Source organism: Vigna unguiculata, chromosome 1 (genome assembly GCF_004118075.2).
Source record: "Vigna unguiculata cultivar IT97K-499-35 chromosome 1, ASM411807v1, whole genome shotgun sequence".
NCBI classification, from domain to species: domain Eukaryota; kingdom Viridiplantae; phylum Streptophyta; class Magnoliopsida; order Fabales; family Fabaceae; genus Vigna; species Vigna unguiculata.
In genome coordinates, this window is record NC_040279.1 from 30,843,121 (window position 1) to 30,864,662 (window position 21,542).

General features: G+C 36.4%; 3 protein-coding genes, 1 long non-coding RNA gene and 1 pseudogene across 9 annotated transcripts; 2 read left to right on the forward strand and 3 right to left on the reverse strand.

Annotated features, from left to right (window-relative positions):
- Nucleotides 1-965: 965 nt before the first annotated feature.
- On the forward strand, nucleotides 966-2,895 carry LOC114174362 (protein ANTAGONIST OF LIKE HETEROCHROMATIN PROTEIN 1-like). Its single transcript, XM_028059203.1, has 2 exons — nucleotides 966-1,355; nucleotides 1,686-2,895. The coding sequence occupies exons 1-2, from the start codon at nucleotides 1,208-1,210 to the stop codon at nucleotides 2,720-2,722; spliced, it is 1,185 nt and encodes a 394-aa protein (XP_027915004.1). The 5' UTR covers nucleotides 966-1,207; the 3' UTR covers nucleotides 2,723-2,895.
- Nucleotides 2,896-3,031: 136 nt separating this feature from the next.
- Nucleotides 3,032-9,369, reverse strand: LOC114174331 (annotated as a pseudogene).
- LOC114174439 lies at nucleotides 9,364-10,175 on the reverse strand. Its single transcript, XR_003602687.1, has 3 exons — nucleotides 9,926-10,175; nucleotides 9,588-9,656; nucleotides 9,364-9,438 (listed from the first exon to the last, which is right to left on the reverse strand). It is a non-coding gene; the product is annotated as an uncharacterized LOC114174439 (long non-coding RNA).
- Nucleotides 10,176-10,819: 644 nt separating this feature from the next.
- LOC114174341 (elongation factor Tu, mitochondrial) lies at nucleotides 10,820-14,962 on the forward strand. The gene is made up of 12 exons (XM_028059180.1): nucleotides 10,820-11,159; nucleotides 11,268-11,343; nucleotides 11,420-11,512; nucleotides 11,598-11,672; nucleotides 12,135-12,239; nucleotides 12,343-12,433; nucleotides 12,555-12,760; nucleotides 13,480-13,563; nucleotides 13,781-13,846; nucleotides 13,940-14,002; nucleotides 14,175-14,415; nucleotides 14,547-14,962. Exons 1-12 carry the CDS (start codon nucleotides 10,978-10,980, stop codon nucleotides 14,615-14,617), a joined length of 1,353 nt encoding a protein of 450 aa, XP_027914981.1. The 5' UTR covers nucleotides 10,820-10,977; the 3' UTR covers nucleotides 14,618-14,962.
- Nucleotides 14,963-16,802: 1,840 nt separating this feature from the next.
- LOC114174402 (transcription termination factor MTERF5, chloroplastic-like) lies at nucleotides 16,803-20,756 on the reverse strand. Of its 6 annotated transcripts, none has more exons than XM_028059261.1 (3): nucleotides 20,549-20,756; nucleotides 20,229-20,429; nucleotides 16,803-17,381 (listed from the first exon to the last, which is right to left on the reverse strand). In XM_028059261.1, exon 3 carries the CDS (start codon nucleotides 17,321-17,323, stop codon nucleotides 16,889-16,891), a length of 435 nt encoding a protein of 144 aa, XP_027915062.1. In that variant the 5' UTR covers nucleotides 17,324-17,381; nucleotides 20,229-20,429; nucleotides 20,549-20,756; the 3' UTR covers nucleotides 16,803-16,888. The 6 variants fall into 6 exon arrangements, with proteins under 6 accessions (XP_027915062.1, XP_027915059.1, XP_027915049.1 ...); XM_028059258.1 differs by adding an exon at nucleotides 18,015-19,711 and having other exon boundaries at nucleotides 20,229-20,756; XM_028059248.1 differs by lacking the exon at nucleotides 16,803-17,381 and adding an exon at nucleotides 17,440-19,711.
- Nucleotides 20,757-21,542: the final 786 nt, after the last annotated feature.

The following is a 21,542-nucleotide window of genomic DNA, read 5'->3' on the forward strand; positions in this document are numbered from 1 at the left end:
TATTATTGATTAGAAATAATGTTACATTTTAATATATATTATTGATTAGAAATAACTTTACATTCAATATTTATATAGATACAATATCCCTCTTGTGTTTTTACCACATAAGGCTTTATCCTCTAAACTCCCAGTCCATTTTGTCGTGACGTAACAAAGAAGTGGGCTTAAGGCCCAAAGGGCCGATTATGTCATTCCACTCTCCTTGCTCCATCTTTTTCCACAAAAAAGAAAATATGACTCATGCACAATATATTTGTCCATGTTTTATTACTATTTATAAAAATACACAGGCTATCAGCATCTTGGTATTTACATTTTAAAAAATTTAAAAGATAATTTGAATCATTATTATCAGATATTGTAATTAAAATGTTATAAAACGATACATTATTTAAAATATATTTCAGTTTTTCTTTTTTATTGTTCGATTTAAAAGATATTAAAGAAGAAAAATTGAATGAGGTGATGACAAGCAATTATATGATTTATTGCTAGAGAAAGTAATTAAATTAAAAAATAATTTTTGAAAAAGATGATGTATAAAAGAATCTCTTTTAAATATTATTATAGATTACATATGCTATAACTCTTGAAAACATGACCATCTAAATACATATTTGACACCAATTTTTTTCTTTTATAGTTGGTACCCTCCTCCACTTGTCAATAAAGATCTTGCTATTGATACCTTTTGTGTATCTTCTATGTGTTTGAGAAAATAATTCTCTATATTATATTTTTCAGAATATCCCCTTTATTGGATTCCTCTAAAAACTAAGTAAAAGAGCTTTTTTTTTTTTTACTATAAAAATTCCTTGGTCTTGGTCATGGTCAGAACTTAGTATGACAACTGTGTTTTATTTTTAATTCATTGAAAAAGTATGAAATGTGCTTGTTCGCTATGGAAAGGAAATTTACAAAGAAGATTTTCAATTAATTTGTCCAAATTTTGAAAGGGTTTTGTTCTTCTGGGTATAGAAGCCCAAAGTTGCCATTTTTAAGAAATATAAAATCTTGAATTGGACAACAAAATTAAGTACCGAAGACAAAGATAGCGTGTACGCTTCCGAGTAACTTTCAGTTTCACTTCACTCTCTGTACTCTCCACTTCTTCTATCTCACCAAATAATCCTCCTCCACACTTCTAAGTAAGGTTCTCCTGTCACTTGAAACAGTGAATTATTCGTCCTGTTGTTAATGTTCAATGGCACCCTTCCAGAAAAAATCCAAGACCAAAAAGAAGACTAAGAAGTTCAAAAAACACAAACAGGTGAGTCTTGTACCTGTTGAGCCCAGAACCAGTGAGACCGATTGGTGGGACTCTTTCTGGCACAAGAATTCTACTACCCCAGGTATCTTCTCCTTTCCCATAATTCCATTCCCCTTCAAAGTTTCGAACTTTAATGGTTTATCATTGATGTTGTTCTGGAATGAAACCCTTCAAAGTCATGCATGTTTTTCTCTAGTGTTATCACCTGATCAATTGTCAACAATTTTGTTGTTTATGTCTTGTTGGTAAAGAAATAAGGGGGTTTCCACGCGTGGGTTTTCTTCCCACATCCCATTGTTTGAGGTGGTGATCTCATTCAAATTGCTTAGCTGTTTTGGGTGGTGTTACGGATATGATTGATTTGATTTGAAATTTTTTTTATTTGAATGGGTATGCTTGATGAAATGTGCAGGATACTCTGTACCTATTGATGAGGCAGAAGGGTTTAAGTATTTCTTCAGGGTTTCAAAGAGTTCTTTTGAATACATATGTTCCCTTGTGAGGGAGGATCTCATATCAAGGCCTCCATCAGGGCTCATCAACATAGAGGGAAGGCTTCTGAGTGTTGAGAAGCAGGTTGCAATTGCCCTTAGAAGGTTGGCATCTGGTGAGTCTCAAGTCTCAGTTGGAGCTGCCTTTGGGGTTGGGCAATCAACAGTGTCTCAGGTGACTTGGAGATTCATAGAGGCACTTGAGGAACGTGCTAAACATCACCTCAATTGGCCAGATTTCAATAGAATACAGGAAATCAAGCGTGGTTTTGAAGCATCCTATGGGTTGCCTAATTGCTGTGGAGCCATTGATGCAACACACATCATGATGACCCTTCCGGCTGTCCAAACCTCAGATGACTGGTGTGATCAGGAGAAGAACTACAGCATGTTGTTGCAGGGAATTGTGGATCATGAAATGAGATTTATTGACATTATGACTGGTTTGCCTGGTGGCATGTCATTTTCCAGATTGTTGAAGTGTTCAGCATTTTTCAAGCTATCAGAGAATGGTGAGCGTTTAAACGGAAGTGTGAAAGCTTTGGCTGGAGATGTTATAAGAGAATATGTGGTTGGTGGGTGCAGTTATCCTCTTCTTCAATGGCTCATGACTCCTTATGAAACTAATGGAGCTAATGCCATATCAGTTTCACAGTCTACATTCAATCAGAAACATGGAGCTGGAAAGGTTCTTGCTGTGAAGGCATTCTCGTTGTTAAAGGGAAGTTGGAGAATCCTGAGTAAGGTTATGTGGAGACCTGATAAGAGGAAATTGCCCAGCATTATCTTGACATGCTGTTTGCTCCATAACATAATCATTGACTGTGGAGACTCCTTTCAACCAGACGTTGCCTTGTCTGGTCATCATGATTCTGGATATCAAGAACAGCATTGCAAGCAAGTTGACCCTTTGGGGAGGACCATGCGAGATATTTTGGCCAAGCATTTACAGCAATAATGTACTTAGATGTTCATGATACTTCTGATGTTACCTTTGTACATCTGATCTACAATTTGACTTTTGACCGCGGCATTCTGTCTTTGAAATTAAGAAACTGAGTTTTCTCTCCCCTTTGGTTGGGAATTGTGATTTATCCCCTTGATTTTGTTTAATGTTAATTATTCTCGAAATATATGTTGCTGAACAGTTAGCTAGATTTTTATTAGCCTTCAGTCTTGTAGGATAATTTGTCCATGAGCCACTGTATCGCAGTAACTAGTCCTATTCTCTCTTGTAACAAATGAAATGATGCTTAAGACGCAAACATGACAGAAAAAAGTTCCATCGTAGCTTCTTCTGAGAGAACATTACATAAATTTACAGCAGGATCTCTACACTACAAGAACCGTAGATCCTCTATATTGAAAAACAAGTACGGTCTTGAACCATCTCTAGATTACAAAGAAAAAAGGTAAACGTCTAATGTAATTTAAACTAAGTTAAAAATCCGGCTGACTTAATCTCCCTTAGTGGGAGGCTGCATGCATGCACAAAAGGGTGCTTTCTTCTTCTTTTTCTGGTAGTTTCTTCTCGTCCCATCATAGAGATAATCTCGCAAAAGGACTTTTGAATTTCGTTCATCTATCATTGTCTTTCCTTTGCCTTCTTTTTCATCATTCAACTTCAGAAGTAAAAATTGCAGTCTTTGCACCTCCAACTGCAGCCGACCTATCTTTTCAGACCCTCTCCGAGCCTGTTCTGAAACTCTCCTCCTTCTGGCACTTCCACTCTCATTTGATTCTGCTGTATACTTCGCAGCAAAGGATGAAGTACCCTCTTCTACATTCTTCTTCAACTTGTCGTTGGCATCAAACAACTTTGTGATGGCTTCCTGGGTAGTTTCAAGCTGCCCTTTCACCGTATCCAACTCAATACCTTTTCCCTTTGTGGTCTCAGTAATTTCTAGCTTGCTCATCAAATCTTGCACGGTAATTTCAAGGTTGGTCAACTTTTGAGCATCAGAATATAGTCTTTCTAAAATCTTCCTCCTGTTGCCTTCTTCATGTGAATGTGGCAGTGTCAATCTTCTTGAGATCTCTAATTTGTCCACACTCAACTCCTTCTCAATCAAGGACTCTACGGATGGATATTTGTTTCTCAGTTCCTTGGTTGCTCTCTTTTGTTGGTATCCAGTAGGCACAATGGCTGTCTTCTGCGCCTTTCCAACTGTCAGTCCAATAACGCCATCCTTGTTAGCAGTTTCCCACAATTCGAGCATCTGATCATCAGTCTCAAGAGTTCCTCTCCTACCTATCCCATATGAACATTCAGACGTTTGATCAAGCATGATGTCTTTTGGCAGAACTTCAATTTCTGCTACAGGGACATCTGACACTGATCTCTTTGATTTCAGTTCATCAGAAGGTCCACCCCGATGCCCCTTCGTATCATGCATTTCAGTAGCATACTTACTTGCTTGAATATTTCCTTGGCGCCAGCTGAATCCAGATTTTAACACTTGAATCTCTCTCATTTCATCCTTAGTTTTGAAACTTTCATTCATCTGTTTAACAGCCGTTTCAATTACGTTGATTCTTTTCTGCATGTCTTGGAAATCTGGAAGTGCATCTATTGCCGCAGCATTCTGATGTTCACCTGTTTGTTGACCACCTTCATTGTACTTGTGAAACGCCAAACCTTTAACCTGGAAACAATGATTTAAAAAAAAAAAAAAAACTTCATTTTGTCAATGTAACCAATGCAATAGTAGCTGGTTCCCAGTTGAAGATAGCATGTAAATTACCTTTGATACTTTGTCTTCATGTGGTTTTGCATGCCCAAGTGTTTGCATCTCCAAGGATGTTATGCAGTCATTCAGAGCACTGGCAGCAGGGACATAAGCAGCCAACTGAACCCGAAGCTTCCCGTTTTCACCTTCCAACTTGCAAACTCTTTCTTTCAGCATTTCACTTTCCATATCTTTGAAGTTCCTTCTGCGTTCAAGATCTTCACATGCATGAGCTAGCTCGCGCACCTTCTCTTCAAATAATGTTTCATTGACGGCAGAAATCTGCAGTCTAGTAAAGAGTGTGGCTGCCTGAGTTTCCCATTGTTTAATCTCATTTGTTCCCTTGAGTAGTTCATGACTTAGCTTCTCTTCCCTCACTTTAATTTCTCCAAGTTCTTGGCGCAGGTGCTTCATTTCTGCCTCCAACTTCTGATTCACTTCACCAAGGCATCCAAGCTCTTCATTTTGTCGATCCTTGTCGGAGGATAATTTTAAAATTTGACTAGCTTGTTCTTCAAGTATCACCCTGGCTTCATCATACTTACTCTTCAGAACTTCCACCAATCTTTGTAATTCTGTTTTCTCATCATGTAAAGTGCTAAGCATCTCTGCTGCTTCCAAAAACTCATTTTCCTTTTGAGACAACAATTGTTTTCCATTCCTAATCTGAGAATTTAACTGATCATTGACCGATTGAACCAATTTTAGTTCAATGCTTGACGCTGCAAAGGACTCTCTAAGATCGGAATTTTCCATTTGTACATCTTCTATTTTGTTCATCAGTATTTTAGTTTCTCCTCGATGTTGGTATTTACAGAACAAAGTCTATCGAGATTGTTGCTTAGCTCTTTAAGTGCCAGGAGTTTTTCGAAGACAATGTTCTGGTAGACCAGCGAGAGATTAGATTGTGTGATTGTCTCATGAATCATAATGCAGATTTCATCTTCCATCTTACTTTTCTCTTCACCCAGGTCCATAAATCTTCTCATCAAGGAATTTTTCTCTTCAAAGGTTTTGCAACTTTCTTCCTTTATGTTTTGGTGATCCTCTTTCAAATCTAACAGCTGTTTGCATAAATTGTCTATTTCAGTAGCCATTACTTCCATTTTTTCTTCTCCTTTCCTTATTGTCAACTTCAACTCCTGATTCTTCTCCATTATCTTTTGTACTTCTGCCTGCATTGTCAAGAACTGTGTAGACTGGGTTCTCAACTCCTTGTCTAGGGAATTTCTTTCCGTCAAAAGATTTTCGGCCTCTAATTTCAACTGGCCAAGGAATGTAACAAGAACTGAATTTTCAATGGCCACTTGCTGGCTTTCATTGAAAATTGTGACAAAAGAACTTTGTGTCTCTTGAATTTTGCCATGTACGTGGTTCAGAAGCTCCTGGTCCTTTTCAATCATATTTTCACACCAAGGCTCGCTGTTAACATCAAGAGCCTTCAACACCTGAAGGAGCCCGATCCTGAGTATTTTAATTTCTCAGACAATGAATTAACATCAACTTGCTTCTGAGTGTTGTCATTCTCCAATTTAGATATCAATCTATCAGACAGTTTGGAAGCCTCCAAGAGTCCCTGACACTCAACTAGAAGGGAGAAGTTCTTTTGCCCCAAATCCTGGATACATCTCTGCAAGATGAATATTTCCATTTGAGCATGTACAGATCTGTCCATTTCCTCTTCATACTCTTTTGTCTGGTAATCTGCATCTTCTTGGAGAACAAAGATTTGTAATTCCTTCTCAGCCAAGTGACATTCATGCAATTGCACAATTCTGGAATGTTCTTCCCTCTCAGCATATAAGGAAACAAGTAGCTCTTCCAACTTTAGAAGTGCAGATTCCCTTTCTGCTTTCAGTTCAGAATGCTTCAGTTCCAATTCACTGTGTTGTTTCCCAAGATCTTTCAGAGTTTGATGAGTGATGTTGAATTGTGAAACCAAGGTTTCTTTGTCAGAGTTTAGACTGGACTTCTCATGATCTAGCAACATACAAGAGTCTTCTAAAATCTTTGACTTTATCCTTAATCCTTCGAGCTCAGCATTCACGTCACATAGTGAATTTTCTAAAAGGTTGTTTTTTCTGAGAGCTTCTCCAGCTGCTTAGCTGTGGTTTGTAACTGAGAAAACAGGGTGGCTTTCTCAGCAGCAAGAGTCGCTTGCTCCCCAAGAAAAGATTCGCAAGTTTGTTCCAATACCTTTACCCTTCCTCTAGCATTCTCAAGCTCCACAGTCAAATCTGAAAGAGACCTCTCCAAAACAGCATTCTTCTCTAAAAGATTCTCCATGGTCTCCACTTTTTCCTTTAGATCTGCTTTCTCATCTTTGTAGGTTTCACATCTTTCCTTCAGCTTCGAGTTCTCATCTTGCAAGTTCTTCACAGAAGAGGCAAAGCACTGCGGATCTAAGTCAGTTGATCTGACATCCTCCATCATGGATTCATGTATTTTCTTCACATCATTAAGCTCTTCTTTAAGATGGTAAATTTCTTGCTGGAGAGCATTTCTTTCATCTACCTGCAGTCCAACCTCCAGTTCAAGTTTCTTTATTATCTCCCTCAAATTTATTATCTCATCCTTCATTTTTTTTATAGACAAAGATGAAGATAATTTAAGCTCATTTAGAGTTTTGTTTTCCACTTTGACCTTGTGAGCTTCATCCTCTAAAGCCTGCTTATGGGATTCCATATTCTCCAGAATCTCAGCCTTACCATGAAGCTTGGTGGCAAGAGATCTTAGTTCTTCCTGAGATTGAGAATGCAAATTCTGCAGAGTTTGGAAAGCAGCTTCAGCCTCGATAAACCGCAATCTCTCCTCTTGTATGCAAGTCCAGAGTCTACCCAATTCTTTCTGCTTCTCACTAAGTTCTTCACCCTGAGATCCCAACTTCTGTGCAAAAGACTGCAATTCAGATTGCAAAGTCTGATTAGATGTTTCCAAGAGAAAACACTTCTGTTCAGAACTATGTAACTTTTCAACCCCATCATTTATCTTGCAGTTTAGCTTATACACCTCCTCTTGGGCACAAGAGAGTTTATGCTCCAAACTGGAAATTATCTCTAAGCATTGTTGATAGCTGTGAGCTGCATCTTGCTTCTCTGCAGTAAGTTTAGCAATTTCTAACTTCATGCTTTCAATTTCATTTTTGCATCATCAGCTTGTTCTTTAATTATCCTTGCGTTCTCTTCAGCTTGTACGAGTTTCTCCTCTAGTTTTGACAACAACTCCAAGGACTGTTTATACTGAGCAAGGGCAGCTTCCTTTTCAGCTTCTACTCTAGCAAGGTCTTGATTTAAGGATCCAGCTTTAGTTTCAGCTCTACTAGCTCGTTCATTGAGTTCTCCTACATCCTTTTGGGCAGAAGAAATATGATTCTCCAGACTATATATTTTCTCCAAGCATTGCTGGTACTGAAGAAGACTAACTTCTCTTTCGGCCTCTAATTCATCAAGGGCTTCCTTCAAGGTTTGAACTTCAGCTTCAGCTATGTTTGCTCGTTCATTAAGTCCTTGAGAATTCTCTCTTGCACGAGACATTTCTGATTCCAGATTAGACAATCTCTCCAAACTCTGCTGATACTGAAGCAAGCCAGCCTCCTTTTCACTTTCTAAGTTAGACAGGGCTTTCTTTAAGGCCAAAATTTCTGTCTCAGCTTTTGTCATCCGTTCAGACTCAGATAAGACTTGAGTCCTACTATCTTGGCTTTCATTGTCTTGCGCATTAATCTCTTCTACGTCAAGAAAATTGAGCCCCCTTCGAACGCGCCCTTCTGAAGACTTTGCATGATCTCCTGACATAAATAGATCGTTGAGCTGTTTCAAACCCTTTCTGCTTATACCACAATCAGTTTCATCAGTATAAGATCCATTTCTTTTTATGGATTGTAAATGAGTTGAAGCATCCTTTTGCAATTCATCTGAGTCAAGAAATGAACGGGAGAAGGTGAATGTCTCTGGTGTATGTGGCTCAGTCTCCATGTAAGAAACTCCGGGTGAATCATCTGCTGATGCAGGAGGCACTTGATTAGGAAATGCTTCAGCCATGGTCCGATGGGCCTGACGAATCACTCCAGTTGCATGATCATATCTCTCCGCCAATGCCCGATATGCACGATAAAACTCTTCAACTAATTTCATCAGCTCTGGCCGTTTCTTATAATACATTTCTGCCCTCCTTGCAAAGGAATCTGCATCTTCTTCAATAAGCTTGATCATATGTTTCACCTTGGAATCCATATCTGTTCATGAGAAGGTATCGATGAGATAAATTAACGAGTTTCAGGGAACGTACAAGGAAGTTAATCCACAAAACTGATACTTGTGACTTTTAGATAGAAATGTAATTTTAATTTTAATGAAGATACACCAACATAGAAGATTCTGAAAGATGTATCAAAATACAATACTGCAGTTTCATTAAATGTCCTTGCATTGCAAAGTTTCTACTAAAGTGCATCATGACTGTAAGTAAATTTGGAAGTAAAACCGGAAACTGGTTTAAACCAGAGTAAATCTTTTTGCCATATACTCCCAAAGGGTGAATATACATTGACGATTACATATGATAAACCAGAACACTTTGTAGCCAGTCCAATAATCTTAAGATGTTATCAACAATTATTTTAAAAACCCAAATTTTACAAGGTCTTACATCAGCATAAGCAATTATCTTTTATCAAACAAATACTATAACTAGAATTAAAATTACCAGTCAGATTCTCTTGGAGCCATTTCGAGTTCTTGGGGCTAATGTGACTGTCCCACCACCATGAATACATTCTTCTAGAATCAGCATGGGACAGAGCCGCCATCGCTCCCGCCAAGTAAACCAACACCAACACTGTGTCTTCTGGTGTTCAAAATACTTAATCCACAAAAGTTCAAGGAAGAGTAACCAGGACCACGCTAACACTGTTACACAGCTGATGAAATACTAGTCTCTCTTGCTGCTACCATATAGTCATTGGAATAAACAAAAAATACAAAGGAATGCAAATGATTCAGTTTCAGATAAATCATAGACGCACTTTTTCTCTCATCAAAGCAAAAGTAAATTTCAAAAACAGCACCAAAAACAAAAGTAAGAGAAAGAAAATACCAGTTCAGTTAAACTCTCAAGTTCCAAGACTGAATGAATCAACAAGCATCTGAAACACCAGAACCAGTGCTGATCAAACACAAAATTTCAATTAGAACCACAGAAAGAAAGTTAACAGAATTTGGCTAGTACACAAAAAGCATAAATTATGTGCATGTCAGGAAATACAAAAAAAAATGTTACAAATTATTTCTCCGTGAAAATCATCCATGAACATGAGATGGCTACACCATATATTCAAAACACATGACCGGTCAAGAAGGTTGCACTCATAGTTAAGAGATCAAGGCTCAAAACCTGCAACATGAAGCTCATAATTCAGGTAACAAGTTACTCACCAAATAAAAACAAAATTCAAACGTAGGACATTCGGTTCCAATCAGCAGCAACGGCAATGAACAACTTCAACTGTTTTTCTTGACTTTTTCTTTTTATTCCATTTTTCAGAGTCACCCCATGTTGCTTAGATCTCTCTATTTTGCGGACAATGTTGTTTCTGTTCTGTGCTTCTCTCTCTCTCTTTCTTTCTCAGCTTTGCTTTTTATGCAGTATAGGTTGGTGGTACTGTCTCCCAGCGTCTCAGAACTGTTAAAGTGGAAAAGAAAACAAATCATAACAAGTTGGCAAAGAAAGAAAAAATAAAGGCAAACATGGCTCTTATAAGGAAAAAAAAAACAATTAAAGGTTAGCATAATAAAATCACATTAATAAGTACTAATTTAGAATCTCAGGCTCGATCACATTAATTTGGAACATTGAAGATGAAAACGGGAGATTGTGATATTAGTAACCGCAATTGTATTTCTTTCCGTTACTAATAATAACCATGATTATACTAAAAATAAAAATATAGAATATGTAATGAGGATGAAATTATTCGTTATATTAAAACATTAAAAAAAAGTATCTAAGTACTCCTTAAGCACTCATGTATCAAAACTATGATAAAAAAGTAGTACGAAACTTAGTTGCGTGTATTTTACGAGGAGAGGTATAATGTGGTTTTGTTAGCGTTACCAAAAATTTCAAACATGTCGCGGACTTTAGGGTGAACTTATTCCTATGTAATGCAGTGTAATAATAACATTTTGTTGCCGTTGCAGAATGGTGCATCACTGTGTGAACAATGAAAATGTGTAAAAAGCAACACTATTATTGTTATTGCGTGTCAAAAAGTAATGGTTGTACCAAACAAAAGTCATACGCTCCCACACGATGCTAGAATTGGTCACCATGCTAGAATTGGGCCGCACGAAGGCGCCCATTCAAAACCCTCGCTCTTCGCACTTGCTCCTCGCTTTTGTCTTCCTTCTCCTAAAACCCTCGCCTCTGCACTCCATAGTTAGGGCTACTCTTCGCTTTTGTCTTCATTCTCCTCATCACTTCTTCAATGGCTACTCTTCTTCTCAGGCACTCCTCTTCCACTTGTCGCCGCCTCTTCCCCTTAGCCTCTCAAATCCACTCTTCCGTATCTCGTTCTCCTCTCTCTACTCCCAACGACTCCACCTCCACCTCCTCCTATTCTTTCAATTCCAATCCATGGTGGAGATCCATGGCAACATTCACCAGAACGTAACACTCTCTCTTTCTCTTTTTCGTCACAAAATTTAAAATATATAAGTAACAGTAATCGGTATTAGTATGTCTTTTACTTGTTCATCTTATTGTTTGACTTTGCAGGAAGCCTCACGTTAATGTCGGAACTATTGGACACGTGGATCACGGGAAGACCACGCTAACTGCGGCAATCACCAAGGTCTTGATTCACTTTTTGTTTAAATGTGTGTTGAGGTGGATGTTTTGGTGTTTATTACTCAATTAGGTTTGATCAGGTGCTTGCGGATGAAGGGAAGGCTAAGGCTGTGGCCTTTGATGAAATTGACAAGGCTCCTGAAGAGAAGAAGAGAGGAATCACCATTGCAACGGTATGGAATCGCACTCTTTTGGTCTTGCAATCGATTGTGTTGTTTTCTGTTGATATGTATGCTTGCTCTATATTTCGGTTTTCAGGCTCATGTGGAGTATGAGACTGCAAAACGACATTATGCGCATGTGGACTGCCCTGGACACGCGGATTATGTTAAAGTAAGCTTTCAAATTTGGTTTAGTTTCTCTAAGAATGTTTTTTTTTTTTTTATTGGAGTTATCAATTGCCTAACAGAAGCTGGGGTGGCTAAGTTGTGGCGGACAAATTTAAGCAATTTTACCTTGTATTGTATAATAGTTAATTGTGGTATTTAGCATATTTTGGTGCTTGTGTAGCCTGATCTTCTTTTCAATTCAAAATGAGATGGAAAATTTATGGTAGGAATTTGGAAGTAGATTAGTTTGTAACAAAATATATTTTATAGGTATTGATTACACTGTATATTGGCAACAGCTGCATTTGTCAGATTCCTATTTTCCATGAATGCTGGTGGGTTTAGCATTCCAGCTTGCCTTGATGTACTTACTAGATGGTTTATCTAATGGTTTTATTTAGTTTAAATAATAAATTAATTCTTGTTCACTGTATGCTTTATAATTGTCTGTTTTTTTTTATTTCAGAATATGATTACGGGAGCTGCCCAGATGGATGGTGGTATACTTGTTGTATCTGCACCTGATGGACCAATGCCTCAAACCAAGGAGCACATTCTTCTTGCTCGCCAAGTAGGTATTCTACTGATGTGGTTTGTATATATATACCTAGAACGTCTACACCTTTCTCCTTACTTCTAGATTGACATATTTTATCTTTAAATGTATTATGCAGGTTGGTGTGCCATCTCTTGTTTGCTTTCTAAATAAAGTTGATGCTGTTGATGATCCAGAGTTGTTAGAGCTTGTAGAAATGGAGTTACGTGGTAGGGTGTTTCTTTAAGGCTTCTCTTCTCCTGTCCATGCTCAGAAAATGAATAAACCTGCTTAAGTTTCTGTAGTCTTTGTGTTTGCTAAAATGTGTTTTTATGATAATTTTTTTTGCAGAGCTACTGAGCTTCTACAAGTTCCCTGGGGATGAAATCCCGATCATTAGAGGTTCAGCGTTGTCTGCTTTACAGGGTACAAATGACGAGATTGGAAGACAGGCCATTCTAAAATTAATGGATGCTGTAGATGCATACATTCCTAACCCTGTTCGCCAACTTGACAAGCCTTTCCTAATGCCAATTGAAGACGTGTTCTCAATTCAGGTAAAAGGACCTGAACTTTTTTTTTTGGGTTAATTTTTGAAGAAAGCAGATTCATTGAAGTAAAGATGGTCTCAGTTATAAAATTCTTACAATTTGTAATGTAAGTCTTGTGTTTTTATCATGTTCTATCACTTTCCATCTGCTCCCGTATAAACACAGTTTCATTGAAGTACTATTTATTACTATTTGTTTATGTTAAAATTCTTTAAATTCCTTATATGCTCCTTCAGTTCACTCAAACTACAGCAATTATTGATGTGCTTAACATCATAAGCAGATGGGATATGAACACTGGAGCATATGTGGAATAGATGTTTATAATACTGGTCATCTTTGTAACTGTGGTCACTTGAACAAATTCTTTCTTGTTCTTCTAAATCTAGTTAGGTGAAGGATAAAATTTCAAATTCTTAATTCTGTCTAGGTTTTTTGAAGAATAAAAAAGGAAAGGAGGTAGCATTTGTTACGGCATTGCTCTTTGTAATGATATGACGCAGTGGTGTAATTTAATCTTAACATGGTGCTTTAAAAACTGTTGTCTCATAATTGTTTTTTTTCCCCTTAAAGAGAATATCAAAATTTCTATTTTCAACACTTCTTAGTTCTCTCAAAATCTGCATTTGTTTCATTACATATATTGGATTGTATGGACATAAATAAATATGGGGGCAATGGTTTCCATCATTTCAGCTGCTTTATATTTTTCCTTTGTGATGAAGGGACGAGGAACAGTTGCCACTGGCCGTGTTGAACAAGGCGTCATTAAAGTCGGTGAAGAAGTAGAGGTGTTGGGTCTAATGCAGGTATGTATGTTCATTGAGTCATTTCCTATATATAGCTGCCCTCTGATCCTTTCTGTTAATCTGCAGTTGTTGTTTTCTTTTGCTTCTATATAATTTTCATTTGCCACTGACTGATGATTAGTGGTTTGTTCTTGATGAGCATTAGTTGATTTCTCTATCAGAGCTTTTGGTAAATTCCTTTATAATGGTAGTCCTAAAACCGAGTTTTCCTTGGTAGGGTGGTCCTCTGAAAACAACAGTAACTGGAGTTGAGATGTTCAAGAAGATTTTGGACCAAGGACAAGTAAGTGACTGTTATCTTCATGGAAAAGGGCTATAACTATATTTACAAAGAGCATATGTTAAACTAATATGGATTGTACACACGTATTGTTAGGCTGGTGACAATGTTGGTCTTCTTCTCCGTGGTCTGAAGCGTGAAGATATTCAACGTGGTCAGGTTGGTTGCAGAGATCAAGTTTTTCCTTTTTTGTTAGACATTGTAGCCGTCGTCGCATGCAAGAGAACGACATATATAATCTGTATCTGTTTTAGTAAAATTGTTGAGTTTTGAATTCAAATTACTAAATTTGAGCTGCCACTTTCCTTGTGCTGCTGCCTTCTATTGGAAGGTGATTGCAAAGCCAGGTTCTGTAAAAACATACAAGAAATTTGAGGCAGAGATATATGTACTCACAAAGGATGAGGGTGGCCGACACACCGCTTTCTTCTCTAACTACAGACCCCAGTTTTACTTGAGGACAGCTGATATCACTGGAAAAGTAGAGTTGCCTGAAAATGTTAAGATGGTTATGCCCGGAGACAACGTTACTGCTGTGTTTGAATTGATTTCAGCAGTTCCACTTGAAGCAGGTAAGTACTTCATTAGTGAACTAAATTGAACCATCATAACCAATTTGTATTTATCCGTATGTTGAATATTCTTGTACACTTCATGCTGGAAAGTGGAAACTTTGCTTTACTGCTTGCAATTGATTTTACAGGACAAAGATTTGCCTTGAGAGAAGGCGGCAGAACAGTTGGTGCAGGTGTGGTGTCAAAAGTACTGAGCTAGTACCGTTCTCTGTGACTCAAGTTTTAGTCTACACATTTGCAAAAAGGGGTTGCAAGCCCTGAGACCTGACTATCTATCCTGAAAAATACAAACCATGTGCCAAACAATTATTATTTAGCGGTTGTGTTGGATGAAATTCAGTAAATTGAGTAAAATTTAGAGAAGTTAATCTTCAATGTTCATTTTTGTAGTGCATAATTTTCAATATGCCTTGATCACTGCAGACTTTTTCTGCTTTATGAAAAATAATGTGTATCTTGTGTACCAACAGTCCGAGCCATTGATTTTGGTTTTTACAAATCTTTTGTTTTTATCAACGATGCTCATATTGGTTTTGAACCTCTATTGTTGATGGCATATATATTGATTTGAGATGAATGAATAGGTTGAAATATGATTTGTTAGCTGTAATGATGGCTTGTATATCTCTAATTGGGAATTAGGAATATGTTTATCTATCATACTATTAATCTTCTATTTGCTTTTGTTGTAAAAGTAACCGAGTGGCTGAAACGTAATAATTGAATAATAAACACCACCAGTTTAAACAATGGTACTCATATATAACAAATTAATTTTTAATGATTAAGGTCAAATTATTCTATTTAGAACCACCTTCGCTTGGCGTATTCTCCTTTCTCTTTTAAAGTTGATCAAATACTCATACTTTATAATAAGCTTTTTAAAATGCTTTTTCTTTAGGGTCAGACAGTAAACTTCTATTTTTTTACTTTTTTAATGTGTTAAAACGTAATATATATATATATATATATATATATATATATATATATATATATATATATATGGTTTTAATCCTTTCAAGCCTGATATGCTCAGTGGGGGTCTTGTTTAAATCAAATTTTAGTCTTTTCTGTGAAAAGATCTATTAACGCGAAAACTTGTGATCCTCGTTATAGAAAAATCTGTTGGTCTATTTAAAATTTTAGACAAAGCATAGCTAAACTAAAGCTATTTCTACTTATAGGAGTGTCTTGATGTATTTCACGAGTTTTTAATTGAAAATGAAAAAAAAAATGTCACTAATTTTATTCACAAAAATGCAATTAGAAAATTTATATTTGTTTTATAAAAAACTTTTGCGGATAAAAAACTCTTTGGATAGTTTGACTATACGCAAAGATGTAAACATAATTCAACTGTTTTCCTAATATATATCTATTTAAAAAAAAAGTTACTTTGTAAAGTAAATAAAATAACTATTGAAACTATTTGTAAAAATGAACAAATTATGGTAATTAAAGAGAGATTTAGTAAGTTTTTTTGTCCCCTTAAAGCTCTTCAACCTTATATCCATGCACGACCCGAACAGGCTGAATTGACCCGGCGACTCAGATGGACCATACCACACAATCCGTACGAACCGAGCATGTCCGATGTCCAAATAGGCCAAGAGGGTTCAAAGACCCGGTTAGATCAGGTCGGCCCGACAATTCGGACGAATCTTACCCAACGAACTGTACGGACTGAACAGGCCTAAGACCCTGATGTACCGAGCGAGCTCGACGAACTGGACAGGCTGAGTCGTGTTAGTCTTAAGGACACAAGTTTTAGAAAATTCAATTTAAATTTCATTTATGAAAAATAGACTCTAGATTTTGATCCAAATATTTGGAATGGATTTAAATCTTGATCCAAAAATTTGGATCTGGATTTAAAAAAAAAATCCAAACTAGTTTTTGTTAAAAAAATGAATTTGAGTTGAAAATCTAATCTAATTATTTGAATTTAAAATGGATGTGGATTGGATCGTTAAAAATTCGATGCATGGCCACCCTTAATCCTTTGCATGCTAAAACTTGTAAAATGTGTTGGATGGTGACAACAAACTGAATATTATGCCCCCAGAGAACAAATTCTTTCCGTTCTATTTTTCTTTTTAACTTTTATCTGCTCCTTTTCTATTCACATGATAAATAAAATAAGAACAATTATTAAATTTTATTTTTAACCAAAGTATTCAGTTCAACATCATGCTAATTTTAACGGTGAAAATAGAGGAGTCATTTTATTTAATTCCATTGCAAAATTCTATATTACAAGCTGCAAAATACTAAGGAATACTTCTTGGGTTAATTGCAAGTAGGAAAATAACAACATATTGTTAATCAGCATTGTACCTTGAAGATCTCATTGTAAAAGTAACTGCAACATTTGTTCTTTAACAGTCTGGTTTGCTTCACCAATGCCATCACTGTAGACATCCAATTAGCCATTTATTCACTTCATCAAACTAGTCTTGGGAGATGCCACTCAAGCAAATCTCAGCATCACCACTGCTAGCAATGCTGCAGCAGTATAGTAAATATCTCTAATGCTCTCATCCAGCTTCTGCATCATTTTCTCTTCTTTCAAACCCAACTTTCCAGTGTTCTTGCTGATGCTCAAAATTGTGACCCTGAGCTTATTTACTGCCCCAGAAAGACAAACCAACCCCAATCCAAACCCAGTGTTGAAAAAGTTAGAAGCACAGAAGGTAGCCCTTCCACAAGCTATGTTACCCATTACAGATAGCAGAAAAGCAAGGCCAGTTCCAGCAATACCGGCAGCAAACTGTGTCAGAAGATCAAAAAGCTCAGAGCTAGATTTCTTCAGGGAGAGAATTGCTGTCCTGCCACGCTGCTTCTTGTCCACCATCAGGGACAGAAGGGTCTCACATGCATATGAATAGTTTTTGTACTGATCCATGTCCCTGCCTACTTTCTTCTTCTTTATTGGAGATGGCTTCACTTTCACTTTCTCAGGGCTGCAGACAAGAGAGAAGCATTAATGTTAAATACTTCTTCAGCAAGAAACTACAATAGAGGTATTGTATTATTTAGTATGCAGCCCAACAATTGAACATGATCAAATTTATCCACAACCATGTATAAAGTCAATATTAAAAGAAACTATAGAAGATGATAACCTTTTCTCATCAGGCAATTTTAAAAAAAAATGATCAGATGGATTGTTCTGATGTTCTTAGAAGTTGAAAAATAAATAGAGAGAGCAGTGATGCATATGTTTAGAGCCATTACAAAAAGCAGTCTTAAATGTTGACAACAGAGCAGGATAATAATGTCTCAATGGTTTCAAGTACCACCTAAGATTTACTACTGCAACCACGTTCTTCTTGATTTTTTCTCTCTTAATAGTAGAAGGTGGAAGGGAGTAAAAGGAAACTCGATATCAATCCTACTTAGGCACATACAAATTTGACTAATCAAATTAACTTACATAATTCACAACATAGAAACAGTCTAATTAATGCTCAGCGATTTAAAAGCTAAACAAGGGTGCTGGAAGATGAATACAGGCTAATTTTACAATTCAACGTTGGAGCATATCCCAGCTGGGGAACAGGTCAACAAGATCAAGAAAAGTATACTCTGCATACCTCTTTAAAGGAGCAGTCAAAGTGGATTGCTTATTTTCGTGTGGATCTTCCAAGGTTCTTATGACCACCAAATTACCATGGGAAAGAAAGATGCATAATCAATAAACAGATACAATAAACAAGCCATCTTCATTACTACAATGAGACATTCCATGGTTATGCATAACACTATCTAAATAATTTCAGTATTAGAACCCTGTGGAAGAGTGAAAAAACAGAATTGAAGGTATGGTTATGCCTCCAGATAATGACCCTTGTATGCTACTAATAACTCCTCTGCATTTTCTCTGAACTGTGATATATACTTGTCCAAGAACATCTCCTCAGACAAGCACAACACATGAATATAACTGGGGACTTTCTTGCAGAGATTTTTTGATTTCAACAGTTGGAAGACTTTATATCGAGGAAGCACGCGATCCTCCATGCTGTACATTAAAATCTTAGGCTGGTGAATAAGGACTGACTTGGGCAGCATAACTGTATGCAAGAAGAATTTCATTCCAACTTTCAACTTCTTCTCTGATGTTCTAAACAAAGTCGGGGTTCTCTTGAACATTTGCAGGCCCTCATACTTCGAAAAACCAAAACAATTAATTAGTTTCAACTTTCTCTCAAATGTTTTATCGCTCAAACAACTTAATGTATGAATTGCATGGACAAGCATTCTTGAATTTTCACGGAAACCCAAGTCTACAGCTCGAGAAACATTGTTTTCAATAGTAGACCGCTGTGCAACGAAAAGCCTTGGATGAAGTTTGAGTAGCAATGAAAGATGAGTCCCAAGAATGCCACAACTCTCCAAGAAGACGACATTCTCCATAATTCTTTTGTACTTTGGGAGTATCCAGCCACATCTGTGCAAAACAAGAATAAAATCTTTCTGGTCGTAGACAATTTTCCTAATAGCTTCAACTGAGGGGACCAATGTTTTCTTCAAGCTATGAGTCAAAATTGAGGGATTCTTTGAAATGAAGCTGCATAACTCGTAACCCTGGAATCCAGACATCTGAAAGAGCTGAATTTTGGGTCTCAAGATTTTCTCAATGTTTGTAAACAGTATCTGGGGTCTTTGACGAATCAGGGAGAGAATCTGGCTTTGGGAAAAGCCTATTTGTTTGAAGAAAGTGAGCACTGATAAGGGGTTTTGAGGGAATCTGCACCCTGAAACACGTTTGGAGACATAAAGGGATTGGGTTCTGGAGAACTGCAAGTCGGAATTCAGGTAATCAATTATTGAAGTGGTTTCGTTGAAGTGTAGGCAACGACTTTTGGTTGAGAAAGAGAGGAAGAATGTCATAGACTGATAAGAGAATTGATTGAAAAGAGAAGATGAAACAGCATGGTGTGACTTGAGAGACTGCATTAGTTCTGTGATCGTAGATCGTAGATGAATGAATGCTTTGTTTAGAATCAACCAAAAAACAACGTATTTTTTAGGTTGTCTATTTCGAATTTGAAGTCACCAAACGTTGGCAGCCCTAATCAAGATAATCCCCAAATCTGATTCTCAAGGGTTTCGAAGAACCCTAAATCCCCAATTTCTTTAACCTTTCGTCTCTCGCGTGGATTTCAAACCCTTCTTAGACTGAACCCTTTCTTGAAGTTGCGTTCTCGTCGACGGTGGGTTGCTTCGCGGGGGTCTGTCTGGTCTGGTTTTTTGCAGGTACTGGAGAAGGAAAGGATATTTGGTAGCCCTGTCTTGAAAAACAAACTAAAAAATATAAGAAACTAAATTAAGCATGCACAACACTGTCAAAATAATATCAGTTTTGGTTGTGGGGAAACTTTGTTATCATATGGGAACAATTCACAGTTAAGAAATCTACAAAATCAGACAGATGAAATGCGAGATTATCGTGTAACCTTCAAATCATCATAATTCATTTACTAAAATAGCTTATACTTAAATTTAGAAATGAAAAATGAACCCTCCCTCCTCCACAGATAGCCCTAATGAGTTACGAATACGAATGATTAAAAGGTAGGATGATCTCTTATTCTATTCCTTTCATCATAAGGTATATATAAATTGCAGAATAATCTATACCCTTTATAAATTACCTAAAATGAAAAACTAATCCCCATTGCCAATGTCACATACGCACAATCCCTCACTGAAAACTTTAATCAACATACCCATTTTACAGTAAAACACCATTCCATTCATTAACACTGCGAAAAAACATAAAAACCACAACTTGTTAATGTTACCTTCATGTTGGTGCCCGGCAAACCCAGTTGTGGGTGTAAGACAAGGCCAGTTGGGTAACCATGAGATGCCATCAAACAGAGACTCTGCACCATTTTTGAAAGAAGCCCGGCTTAATAAACGATTTTCTGTAGCCAAAATCTCCCTCCTTTCGTGCCCTCACTCATGCACTCATGCTCTTATCTCTTCCCGCACCTCAAATCCTGAGTATTTTCCACAAACCTCAAAAAATAATTAGGTTTTTATTGCGATCCATCAGCTCAACAAAAAAAAAATTGCTGGATCCAGAAACTTCCAAAATGGAAAAACTAATGGTACTCACCGGCTTGATAGTCAACGTTCGAATTTCCATTAAAGACAGAAAGAAATTAGTTTGTGGTCGGCTTCATACTGTATAAGTACATTAATACTAAGTTTATTACTTTATTAATGCATAGCATGTGTTGGGACCAGGAAAATATATTAAATAAATACTTTATTTTATAAAATAAAATACTCACATTTTATGTGTTGAAGTGGACGCGACATATTTGGCTAAGAAGATATCAATATCATTGTCAAAACATAATTTAATAAATACATAAGCTTTTGACAGAATCTGTGGTTAAAAGTTATAATAAATACATTAGAGTTTAAGAGTATAAGAAAATAGTATATAGCTTAATTATAATGTGCTAACAATAGCTGTTTTAGCATTTTGAATCTAATTATGACCGATTCAAAAGTCAGATTTTTTTTTTTTTTATAATGTTACTTGTAAAGTTGTGTGTAAAATATTTTTACTTTTTAATTAATAGTGTAAAATATTTTAATACATTAATAATGAATTCAATATCAAAATGTTTCGATTGAAAAAAGCCCTTCGTGTATGACAATGACATTTTTTAATTTTTATAGTGTACTACGAATGAAGGCTAACATTTAAGTTTTTCAGTTCATAAATAGTCCTAAAGCGACGTAATTTTTTTATATTGAAATTTGTTAAAAATTAAATCATGATAAAATATTTTAATTATTAAAATTATTTTATTATATAAATAATTTTATATTATTATAAAAGTACATATCGTATATATTAATTATAAATAAAATATAATACAAAATTTCTTTTATTTGTTTTCTTTATATGGTATATATACAACTAGAAGGTATTGATTATCATGACACTTCTTTTACTTACGGCTAAAATGGGATGCTTTTTATTAGCTTTGGCTGCTGCTCAATATTGGTCTCTTCATCAGTTTGATGTCCATAACGCTTTTTTTCATGGTGATCTTTCTGAAAAAATCTGTGTCCCTTCTTCCAGGTTTTCAATG

Coding starts and splice junctions, on each gene's coding strand:
- LOC114174402 (XM_028059248.1), bottom strand. CDS start 19,380: ATGCAGTCTCTCAAGTCACACCATGCTGTTTCATCTTCTCTTTTCAAT.
- LOC114174341 (XM_028059180.1), top strand. CDS start 10,978: ATGGCTACTCTTCTTCTCAGGCACTCCTCTTCCACTTGTCGCCGCCTC. Junction 12,434..12,554: donor TGTAGAAATGGAGTTACGTG/GTAGGGTGTTTC, acceptor TTTTTTTTGCAG/AGCTACTGAGCTTCTACAAG. Junction 14,003..14,174: donor AAGATATTCAACGTGGTCAG/GTTGGTTGCAGA, acceptor TTCTATTGGAAG/GTGATTGCAAAGCCAGGTTC.
- LOC114174362 (XM_028059203.1), top strand. CDS start 1,208: ATGGCACCCTTCCAGAAAAAATCCAAGACCAAAAAGAAGACTAAGAAG. Junction 1,356..1,685: donor CAAGAATTCTACTACCCCAG/GTATCTTCTCCT, acceptor TGAAATGTGCAG/GATACTCTGTACCTATTGAT.